At 46.4% G+C, this 12,516-nt stretch overlaps 1 protein-coding gene across 4 annotated transcripts in view; it reads left to right on the forward strand.

Moving 5' to 3' along the window:
* PPFIA3 (PTPRF interacting protein alpha 3) overlaps nt 1-12,516 on the forward strand; it is a 417,083-nt gene that overhangs the window by 79,453 nt on the left and 325,114 nt on the right. For all 4 annotated transcript variants that reach the window (XM_082273791.1, XM_082273792.1, XM_082273794.1 and 1 more), the window contains exon 2: nt 12,268-12,369. In XM_082273791.1, the coding sequence (XP_082129917.1) occupies nt 12,268-12,369 (102 nt within the window). The remainder of the gene's footprint in view (nt 1-12,267; nt 12,370-12,516) is intronic.

Here is a 12,516-nt window from a genome sequence, read left to right on the forward strand (position 1 = left end):
GTAAATATCATCACTGCACATTTTAACAAAAGTGGAGTACACTTCAATAGCCCACAAGCAGGTGCCTTTTTTCAACCCCAAGCTGCTGTGGAGCCCAAAAAGCATTGCAGCTGCCAAATGGGTATCCATTCATTCTAGAGAAACAGCACTGAATAAAGGAAGATCCAGCATTCATCACAGAGACAAAAAGGGCAATGAAATCAGGCAGAATTACATATCAGGTAGTTGCGTAGCCATGGTGTCTCCTTTGGGAACAGCTGTGCATCAATCCCAATGCCAGTCATAACACCCATGCAAAAAGCCTATTTAAGGGTTCGTACAGCGGGGTCTGCACCTGGGGAGCAACAAGTGGATAGCCACAAGTTTATTGCAACCAGGTAAGGGATGCTGCTTGGTCCTATGAGGTGAGGAGGAAAAGAAATGCACATCAGCCTGAGGGAGGTAGTCAAATTTATAAGTTAGGTCCTGCAGGTGGGGGTATGAGCGGAGCATACCCTGTGTTAGGCTGACATGGAACTGTCAAGAAAGTGTAACTCCCAGGAGAAAAGCTTAACAAGGTCAATCCCCTACAGCCTCACATGCACATATTCTGCTCAAGACCTTCAAATGGCCTCAAAGGGCTTAGTAGCATCATTAAACACTATCAGTTTAGACCAGTGGTTCTCAACTCCGGTCCTCGGAACCCACTAACAGGCCAGGTTTGCAAGATAACTAAATTATATCACAGGTGATCTCATTTGCTGCTCAGTGATTGCAGTTTCTAGTCTGCATCTCCCCAAGGTAATACTTGGGGTAAGGATTTTTGACTCCCTTGGCGAAACCTAAATTTACCGCCTGCATGGCTCTGCCCCTGGCTCCACCCCGTTTGCACTGCCCATGTATACAGGGGAGGTGGCGGGGTTGGACAAGTTTGCAGTGCCTCTCCACCTATTTCTTCAGCCGTGTTCTACAGGCCCGCACTTGGGCCTCGGGACCGGGCCTGAAGACAAATAATGGCGGCACCTGCTCACTTCATCACACCAGCCTTAGTCCACAGGTATATGGACAGGCTAGGGTAGTATATAGATCATTGCAGGGTGCTATGCGTGGAGCCTTCTCCCAAGAGATAGGATGTTCTTTTTTTACCCCCCTGCCATACCTCCTGTGAGCCAATCCTGTTCCAAATGTATGATAGGTACATGGGTAGTCAGGTTGAAAGGACACAAATCCCTCTAGTTCAACCAATAGAAAAAAATAAATAGAAAACCTCCATATACACAACCCTTTACCCACAATTGATCCAGAGGAAGGCAAACAAACTATAAAACATGGTCTAGTTCGCTTCCGCAGGGGAAAAAATTCCCTCCTGATCCCCCAAGCGGCAATTAAATATTCATGGATCAAAAAATCTCTGATGTTATTACCTATAATTTTACTTCAGTTATTTTTATTTGGAAATTCAATGACAGACAAAGAGAAACACAGTATACATTACAACAGCCAGAGCCCTGGCACAGGCTTACAGAAAGAGTGAATAAAAAGCACGTCCCAATTCTAGAACAATAAGATAAAGTATGTATAGCCTCAAACTATTTCCATCCCGTGCGAAGATGAGGCAAAAAATCATGAGCTATTGTTACCCGCCTTAATAGGGTAATAAAACTGGACTAAACCTCTCACTGTTCTAAATTCACACAAGGAGAGTGCTGTGAACTCCAAATGTAACAAGTCCAAATTGAGGTATGCTGTATATAGAGAACCTCAGAACTGACAGAAAGGGAGAAAGAAAAGTAAGAAAAGGGGGAATGAAAAATACAAGGGAAAAACCTGAGAGAGGATAAGATAAAAAAGTGAAACTCCCAGGGGATGAGCTTAACAAGGTCAAGTCTCCTACAGCCTCACATGCACATATTCGGCCCAGGGGCTCCAAATGGCCTCAAAGCGCTTAGTAGTATCATTAAACACACTGGCAATTTGTTCGTTTGGCAAAATCCAGGATACCTTTCATCTGTATATTGACATACACACATAGTTCTTCCTCCAGGAACAGGCTATATTAAGCTTTGCTACCAAAAACATAAAAAAGAACAATTATTCCTTAGAAAGAGACAGGTTCTCAATTGGTTCATTCAGCAGAGCAATATGGGGTTGCTGGGGGACTGGATCTCCAAAATGTTCTGTATTAAGGCAAAAACCTTGTTCCAGAAACTCCACAACCTTGGGCACTTCCACCATAAATGATACATAGTGCCAAGTGAGTGGCATCCTCGGAAGCACAGGGGTGAGGAAGACGGATAAAGCCTAGACAAGCAAAGAGGGACCATCTACCATCGAGTCAATACCTTGACGACTTGACGACAGCTTCCACTAGAGAATTATTCAAGGTACCTTTGTAACCTCGATGGAAGGATGAATGTCAATGTTCCACATTGCCAGATCCAAATCCCATGCCCGCATGTAGTAGAACTTATGGGGGGGGGGGGGGGAAGCAGCAACCTATAAACGATAGATATAACTCCTTTGCGCCCTGCCTCCTGGGTACATCAAGTCTCATAGGGCCTGACTTTAGGATCTTTAGTCTCAGATGGACCTCAAGAGTGCAGGAAATGGGGAATTTGATGAAAGCGGACATTTTCAGTGTGCTAATGTGAACGGACGGAGTCAGTTCACCCCTATAACCTTGTTGCGTGTGCGCAATTTTAAAGCGTGACATGTTAGGTATCTATTTACTTTGCCTAAAATCATCTTTCACATTATACAAAAAAATTGGGCTAACTCTAATGTTTGGGGGTTCTAAGTAGTTTTCTAGCAAAAAAATACTGCTTTTAACTTGTAAGCATCAAATCTCAGAAATGGGACTGGTCTTGAAGTGATTTTGCAAAAGATTAAAAATCCAGTGGGGATCAAGTACCACTAAAAGAAAGCTACATTCACATCAGTGCCTGTCCTTAGGGGGGTTACAATGTATTGTCCATAACCCACATTCATACATACACGTAATAGGGCCAATTTAGATAGGAGCCAATTAACCTACCAGCATGTGTTTGGAGTCTGGGAGGAAACCTATGCAGGCACAGGGAGAGCATGCAAGCTCCAAGGAGGTAGTGGCGTGGTTGGGATTTCTACCGATTACCCTAGTGCTTGTGGGCGGAAGTGCTAACCACTTAGCCACTGTGCTGCCCCAATATCAGACCTTTATGGATACACAACACTGGGGGTGTACTGGCGCAAAGAAGTTGAAGGGATACCATCAATAACAACCATCTAGGGCCTGTCAGCCCGTCAACGTCATCACGCTCCACGTCCAAGCCGGAAGTACGCCGCCGGAAGCTCCGGCAGTGTCCCCCGGGTCTGGGATACGCCGTTCTCCATCGGCTCAAGCGGACCTCTTCAGCGGACCGGTCGGATCCTTTTCCATAGGCACCCGGACTTACCGATTCCCTGGATGAACCCCATGGTCGAATATCCACTGCTGCTTATACTTACTTGTTTGTGAGTATGTAGTGTGTCAAATTTTTAAATAAAATACGAGTCCTATTACACTTAGAGTGGCGCCTGTCTTTCTTTTATAGACCTTTATGGATAGCTACTCTTTTTGGTTATCAATAAGCCATCTGGTCACTGCGAAATGCTGTTTTAACCACTTGACGTCCGGAAGGTGTTACCCCCTTTTAAAAACCAGTGGATCAGGATCGCTCCACAAAAGGTATGGTAGGGGACCTATAAAAGAAGACCCTATTGCTTGGGAAAATGCTCCAAGCATAGCTGCAGTGGTTTATGTGGGTTGTATTTTTCAAACACCTTCAAAAATTCCTGGGAGGTCTGAAAGGGATCTGATGGACTTTCTCTCTCTCACAGAGCTATGTAAGAGAGCTTGCCTACAGTGTGACATTGCCATCTGCTGGAGGATGAAAGAATTACATAGTTACATTTCAGGTTGAAAAAAAAGACACAAGTCCATCTGGCTCAACCAATAAAAAACAAAAAACAGTAAAGAAAACCCAACCATACAATCCCATATACAACAATCCTATACCCGCAGTTGATCCAACTGTGGCAGGATCATGTGAAAAAATTGGGAATTGGACAGAAGAGTGTCTTTAGCATGCTTGTGTAAAATAAAAGAGACAATCGGCCAATTTTCTTTCTCAGAGCCCCAACCAAGATACACTGAACTTTCTGTGAAATGTATTATCTTTGCTCTTTTACTCTAACTACTATGTAACATCATTTAGATATTGTTATGTATTTGTTAATGATTTTAATTTCTTTGTAGTTAAAGTGGTATTAAACCCAAAGCAAATGTTTATTATATTGCATTTTACTAATTCTTAGATGTGATGGCTGCTTTTATTTTCTTTAGGTTTTCTTTTTATTTTCACCTGGTGACCTGGCCAGTAAGTCTGTTGTTTTTTTTAACAGAACAAGCTGTCCTGTAGATATAAGTTGAGACAAACCATTTACCACTGACAGAGATGTTTACAATGATCACCTCTTATTTATTTATTTATTTTTTAAATGTAAAACCTTTAGGCTCGGTTCACACTTGTGCGATGCGGGAAGGCTGCGAATATGCAGCCTGTTCCCGCATCGCATCCGAACCTCTGGCAGTTCACACTGCCATATGCGATACGCTGGGGGTGTCAATTAAATGTTAACGACACCCCCAGTTTGATCGCATATCGCAGTGCGATCTGACAGTACGCACAGGATCGGATCGCACTAGTGTGAACCACTGTGCGATCCGATTCTGAGGCGGCTGAAAAAATGCCTCCTGTGCGTCTTTGGTGCGGATGCAGTGCGAATTCAGCCATACAAAGTGTATGGCTGAATTCGCATCCACACAGATCGCATGTAATGAAGGAGCATTGCGCTCCGAATTACATGCGATCTCGCAAGCCGCAATAATGTGAACCGGCACTCAGTGCCCATTCACACTACCGCGATTTGTCAGGCGACTGGTCAGCCTGACAAGTCACGGTCCATTCTGGGAACCGTTCTAATAGGAGCGACTCAAGTCGCTCCGACTTAGAAAATAGTTCCTGTACTACTTCGGGGCAACATCGGAGCGACTTGCATAGACATTCATAATATGAAATCCCTGCAAGTCGCGCCGAAGTTGCGGTGCACGCGACTTCACAGGTCGCCCCCGAAGTCGTGCCGCGGTAGTGTGATCCGGCACTTATCCCAAAAGCAGAAAAAGGACTGTTAGCTGCAGTTCATTTTCAATTTGTTAGGGTATGTAAATCTGCTAGTTCATCTAACACTTCGCTCCCCCCAGACTGACAATGCTCTGGTCCAAAGGTGGTTCTCCTTCATCCAGATTCAGGGCACTCTAAGGGCTCTTTCACACAGGCGGACTGTTCACACAGGCGGACATGTCCGCTGACATCCGATCCGTCAAATCTGGACGGATGGAAACCCTATTTTCCATCAGCGCGGTCATCCTACTGCTCAGCGGGGAATCGGCGGATCGATCCCCCGCTGAGATAAACGGAGTCCGTCCGACGGACGGACAGTGTGAAAGGGGCCTAATACAGGAGGTGTGTTAACCACTTTAAGACGAGGCCTATTATTGACACTTGGTGTTTACAAGCTAAAATCCGTTTTTTTTTTTTTTTGCTAGAAAACTACTTAGAATCCCCAAACATTATATATATTTTTTTAGCAGAGACGCTAGAGAATAAAATGGAGATCGATACAATATTTTTTATCACACCGTATTTGTGCAGCGGTCTTCCAAACACAATTTTTTTGGAAAAAATTCACTTTTTTGAATTAAAAAATAAGAAAACAGTAAAGTTAGCCCATAATGTGAAAGATAATGTTACGCCGAGTAAATAGATACCCAACATGTCATGCTTCAAAATTGTGCACGCTAGCGGAATGGCGACAAACTTTGGTACCTAAAAATCCCATAGGCGACATTTTAAAAATTTCTACAGGTTACAAGCTTAGAGTTACAGAGGAGGTCTAGGGCTTCTCGCTCTAACAATCGCGGCGATACCTCACATGTGTGGTTTGAACATTGTTTACATATATGGGCGGGGTTTCCGTATGCGTTCACTTCTGCGTGCGAGCTAACGGGGACAGGGCGCTTTCATTTTTTTCTTTCCTATTTATTTTATTTATTATTTTTGATTTTTACACAGTTTTTTAAAAAATAAAAATAAATAAATAAATAATTTTTATTCCTGTTAGGGAGATTTCTTTGCTCTCTTTGTCGCAGAAGTTTGCCTTCTTAGTGGCTATCACTTGTGCTCACAGAGGCGGCGGCTCTGTCCTGTCGTTCGCCTTATTTGGTGGTCCACAGGGATAAAGTGGTTCTCCGAACGAATCCGTCTTTTCTCCCTAAGGTGGTGTCGGATTTTCATCCTAATGAAGACATTGTGTTGCCTTCCTTATGTCCTAAGCCTAAACATCCCAAGGAATTTGCCTTGCACTCTTTGGATGTGGTTCAGGCAATAAGGGTTTACTGAGTCCTTCAGGAAGTCGGACTCTCTCTTTGTCCTCCCGGAGGGTCCTCGCATAGGTTTGGCTGCGTCCGGTGCGACCATTTTGAGATGGATCAGGCAGACGGTTGTTCAGGCTTATTCAATCAAGGGTCAGGTTCCTCCTTTCCCTGTGACGGCGCATTCTACTAGAGCGCTGAGTGCCTCTTGGGATTTTCCCCATCAGGCCTCTGTTGTACAAGTTTGTAAGGCAGCAACTTGGTCAACTGTTCACACCTTTACAAAATTTTACAGGTTGGATTTGTTGGCATCTTCGGATGCCTCTTTTGGCCGCAAGGTTTTACAGGCTGCTGTTTCATAAGAGAATGTTTTTTTTGTTATTCTCTTAGGGGCCTTTTACCTGGATGAGCTCCTGTTGTTTGGTTGAGCTCTATGTTGGCCGGTTGACTAGGTTTAGCCTCTTGAAGTTGACGTTACTGTCTGGTTGTGTTTTTACCACCCCTCATGCCTATACTGCTTTGGGGCGTCCCACTCAGCTCATGAAGATGAGGCTGCGTCTGTTAATGGACGATAGAGAAAAAAAGATTTTTGTAAGATCTTACTGTAAAATCTTTTTCTCTGATGTCCATCGACAGACGCAGCACCCGCCCCTCTGTTTGGGGTTGGTTCTTTTGTCATCACTGCTTTTAAACTAAACTGATATGCTGGGCTGTGGCAGTGGGGGTTATGCCTGGAGGGACAGCCCCTAGGCCATGTACATTCAAATTTTCCTGCCTTGACTATTCCTGATGGGAGAAGCTTAACCCACTCTGCTCATGGAGATGAGGCTGTGTCTGTCGATGGACATCAGAGAAAAAAAAATTATGGTAAGATCTTACAAAAATCTTATTTTCTGTAACGTCTCAGAGGTGCTCTGGAGTGTGCAGGCGCGAATTCACTTGTGCCCATTTGGCCGAGAACAAACGTTCGCCAGTGCACATGCGTATGCGTGCACACGCGACCACTCAAAGATACGCGCATGCGCACACAATAGCCAATTATGTTTGGTGCCTAATGGCCTATATAAGGGCAGCAGACACACTTGTCCTTTGCTGTTTTTTTCTGCAGCTGCTCCTTTACTCCTGAACCGGTTGTATTTAGATTGATGACCCGACCTGTCTCCTTCCTTGCTTGATTACTGCCCACCCTGACCTCTGCTTGTTCCTGTGACTACTCTTCTGCTTCTACTACTCCTATCTGTTTATCCGCTACTGGATCTGGACTTGCTCACCCCCTGGTGTAGCGACCCTGAGGACCGCGACCTGGTGCTAAACACGCAGCGAAATCCAGTAGCTCTGGTGAACACCGATTGGCACTTAGACTCTGCACCTCAGGTTAGCCTGCGTCTTCTGCCAAGGTGACCTGTCTGTGTTTCTACACCACTGGATCGTGTAAGGCTTACCTCTGTACGTCAGGCTCAGCCAAGAGGGGCGTGACAGCATCATTTGACAAGGCCTAGAAACCAGGAAGTAACTGAAATGAAAGTTTAGAAAAAGTAATTCTGATATAATTTCCTATCTATTTTCTAATGCTAGCAAATGAGGATTAAAAATAATCAATGTTGATTGGGAGAGTAAAGTTTCACTTTGAGTAAGCTGGTTGTCTGCTCTCTGTTTGTAAACCTCTTGAGAACATCCCACAGTTTATAAAAGAGAATGGTTTTCTGCACGAAGGGCCCTTTCACACGGGCGCTCCGTATGTCCGCAAATCATCCTATTTTTTTGCGGATGATTTGCGGACATAATGTAAGTCTATGGCATTGCGGATGTCAGCGGAATACCATCCGCTGATATCCTATTTTCTTCCTTTCAGTTCTGTTCCATTTTTTGGAACTGAACAAAACCCTATTTTTGTTCCGTTCAAAAAACGGAAAGGAAGGAAAATCGGATGTCAGCGGTGTCATCCGCTGACATCCGCAAACCCCCATAGACTTACATTATGTCTGCATATCATCCGCAAACGGATGGGATGATATGCGGGCATACGGAGCGGATGACAGAAATGTCATCCGCTCCATGGAAAAAAAAAAAGGACCGCAGCGGAGCTCTCACACGGTGAAAGAGCCCTTACTGTCAATTTCTTGAAGTCCGTTGAGTCACAGCTCCTGTGATCGTTTTTTCTATTGTATTTTTAGAATGACTAAAAGAAGGGTTATGGCCCCTAGTGTCTGACCTTGAGTTTTTTGGCCTAGTGTCCAATCTTCTGGTGGGCAGCAATATATTTCACAGTTCGTAAATACTATATAACACGTTGTGACCTTCAATTGATTTTAAGATGTGGATTTAGGCCCCATGCACACGGGGCGTTAGAAAAAACGTACGTCAAAGTTAGTTCTGACGCCGGAAAAAGCAGCTGTAAAAACGTGCTTTCAGTAGCTTTTTCCATTGGCGTTATTGCACGTTTTGCCACGTTGCTTTTAGCAGCGTTTTTTTTTCTTCCATTCAAAATCAATGGTTCCCTATGGGAGCCTATTGATTTGAATGGAGGTCGCACCGCAACACCGCAAGTCGGATCCGACTTGCGGGGCGACTTGCGCTGTGAGAATCTTGAGGGGGAACTCTACGCCAAAATGGGAAAAAAACGGCGTGGGGGTCCCCCCCAGGGTTCCAAACCAGGCCCTTCGGGTCTGTTATGCAATTTGAGGGTAGCCCCATGCTGAAAAAACGGCATGGGGTCCCCCCCAAAATCCATACCAAACCCTTATCCGAGCATGCAGCCCGGCAGGCCAGGAAAGGGGAGGGGACGAGCGAGCGGCCCCACCCCCCCTGGACCACACCAGGCCACATGCCCTCAACATGGAGGGGTGTTGGTGCTTTGGGGCAGGGGGAGCTCTGCACCCCCCACCTCAAAGCACCTTGCCCCCATGTTGATGAGGACAAGGGCCTCATCCCCACAACCCTGGCCGGTGGTTGTGGGGGTCTGCGGGCAGGGGGCTCATCGGAATCTGGAAGCCCCCTTTAACAAGGGGGCACCCCAGATCCCGGACCCCCTCCCTATGTGAATGGGTATGGGGTACACTGTACCCCTACCCATTCACCCCATAAAAGGCAGTGTATGGAAATAACGACAAGAGACGTTTTGGAAAGTTTATTAAAAATCTTCATCCGACTCTTCTTGTCTTCTCCTCTCCGGGGTCTTCTGCTCTTTTGCTGTCCGCCCTTCTTGTCTTCTCCTCTCCGGGGTCTTCTCCGGGGTCTTCTGCTCTTTTGCTGTTCCCCTCTTCTTGTGTTCTTGTCTCCGGGGTCTTCTGCTGTCCCCTCTTCTGCTGTCCTCTCTTCTCCGGTCTTCTGCTCTTTTGCTGTCGGCTGTCGGCTGTCTTCTTCCTCCGGTCCTCCTCCGACGACGTCTCCGCTGATTATGCCTATCTCCGGTCTCTTCAGCTTATTATATAGCCATTAGGGGCGTGGCCCCGATGACGTCATCTGGAGACCCCGCCCCCTCATGTCACAGATGACGTCATATGTGACATGAGGGGGCGGGGCCTCCAGATGACGTCATCGGGGCCACGCCCCTAATGGCTATATAATAAGCTGAAGAGACCGGAGATAGGCATAATCAGCGGAGACGTCGTCGGAGGAGGACCGGAGGAAGAAGACAGCCGACAGCCGACAGCAAAAGAGCAGAAGACCGGAGAAGAGAGGACAGCAGAAGAGGGGACAGCAGAAGACCCCGGAGACAAGAACACAAGAAGAGGGGGACAGCAAAAGAGCAGAAGACCCCGGAGAGGAGAAGACAAGAAGGGCGGACAGCAAAAGAGCAGAAGACCCCGGAGAAGACCCCGGAGAGGAGAAGACAAGAAGGGCGGACAGCAAAAGAGCAGAAGACCCCGGAGAAGACCCCCGGAGAGGAGAAGACAAGAAGAGTCGGATGAAGATTTTTAATAAACTTTCCAAAACGTCTCTTGTCGTTATTTCCATACACTGCCTTTTATGGGGTGAATGGGTAGGGGTACAGTGTACCCCATACCCATTCACATAGGGAGGGGGTCCGGGATCTTGGGGTGCCCCCTTGTTAAAGGGGGCTTCCAGATTCCGATGAGCCCCCTGCCCGCAGACCCCCACAACCACCGGCCAGGGTTGTGGGGATGAGGCCCTTGTCCTCATCAACATGGGGGCAAGGTGCTTTGAGGTGGGGGGTGCAGAGCTCCCCCTGCCCCAAAGCACCAACACCCCCCCATGTTGAGGGCATGTGGCCTGGTGTGGTCCAGGGGGGGTGGGGCCGCTCGCTCGTCCCCTTTCCTGGCCTGCCGGGCTGCATGCTCGGTTAAGGGTCTGGTATGGATTTTGGGGGGGACCCCATGCCGTTTTTTCGGCATGGGGCTACCCTCAAATTCCATAACAGACCCGAAGGGCCTGGTTTGGAACCCTGGGGGGGACCCCACGCCGTTTTTTTCCCATTTTGGCGTGGCGTTCCCCCTCAAGATTCCCACAGCGCAAGTCACCCCGCAAGTCGGATCCGACTTGCGGTGTTGCGGTGCGACCTCCATTCAAATCAATAGGATCCCATAGGGAACCATTGGTTTTGAATGGAAGAAAAAAAAAACGTATAACGTGGCTTAACGCACGTTAAGCAACGTTATAGCAAAGTTATTCAGCTTTTAGCAGCGTCAGGCGTTTTTAACGCTGTAACGCTGGTCCTCAGAACGCGCAGGTGGTGGGTTCTTGTTGCAGCCTAAAAACGTCTAAGCCACTTACAGCTCAAAAACGTCTGAGTGTGCATGAGACCATAGAATAACATGGAGGGGCGTTTTTAGGCTGCAAAAAGAAAACGCCTGACGCTGCTTACAGCGGCGTTAAAAACGTCCCGTGTGCATGGGGCCTTAAGTACAAATATCCAGTTTTGTTTAGTCAGGAAGAAAATACAATTCTAACAAAAATATTGTGATTTAAAAGAAACAAAACTTGGCCTTTGAGCCCCCGTTCACACTTGCCGTAGGTCGCCTGGCATAGAGAAGCTGTGGACCCCTTCTAAAAGGAGCGACACAAGTCGCTCCGACTTAGAAAAAGGGTCCGGAGCTTCTTTGGGGCGACCTGGAGCGACCTGCATTGACTTCAATGTTATGAAGTCCGTGCCGGCCGCTCCGAGGTCGCGGTACGAGCAGCGCGCCGCGACCTGTGAGGTCGCCCTGGGAAGTCAGATCGCCCCAGTGTGAACGGGGCCTTAGTTTATGGGAAGGAGAAGTTTTAATCATGGGTCTACTAGATATGATACTCTGTTGTCCTGGAGTTCTTCTTTAACACCTATACTAAAAAGTATTTTCATGATTGCAATAAATGTCAGTGAAGAAAACAAAAAATGAAAAAAGACATAGAAAGTCATAAAGTAAATAGAGTGTATTGCAAAGTCCCTGGCTATACAAAGCAGGCAATGTATACACGGGGGTCTGTGCAAAGCTTAAACTCAGTCCTCTGTGGGGCTTGCATTGACCTAAGTTGCACAAAGCAATCAGTGTACTCTGTACTCTTGCTGCCAATTTCGCATCCCTTTCTCACCTTTCTGCAATTGGCAGAAAAGAAGCTTTTTTTCCTTCACTGGCTTCTTCTTATGCCTTTTTTAATTTTTTTTTTTTTTTTACTGAACGTGAGCATTTCAACTTCAGCTAGGAGACAAACAGCATAGCAATTAGTGCCTGCAAAGAGAGTGGAGTGAGAAACATTGTCTTTCGTTAAAGGAATGAGATGGGTGTCCCTGAAAGCGACATCTATGTATGCCCTGTTATAATAATTCATCACTTTTCTTTGTTATTTTATGCTTTGTTGGGCTGTTATATTTAGGCCATGTGTTTTTTTCTTTGCAGGAATTTGCGGCTCTCACGAAAGAGTTGAATTTGTGTCGCGAGCAGCTTCTTGAGCGAGAGGAAGAGATTGCTGAGCTAAAGGCAGAGAGGAACAACACTCGGGTAAGTGAGGAAAGGCAGAGTGGTGGTAGGGGTGGTGGGGTCAGTCTTGGAAGTATGGAGGTCGCATTTTCACATCTCCCATGCAATTATTTATCACCATCTGTCGTATTTAACTCCAAGCTTTTACGTTTTAGCTACAAGCTTTAA

The sequence above is a fragment of the Pelophylax lessonae genome (assembly GCF_965119305.1).
Source record: "Pelophylax lessonae genome assembly, chromosome: 12".
Classification (NCBI taxonomy): Eukaryota; Metazoa; Chordata; class Amphibia; order Anura; family Ranidae; genus Pelophylax; species Pelophylax lessonae.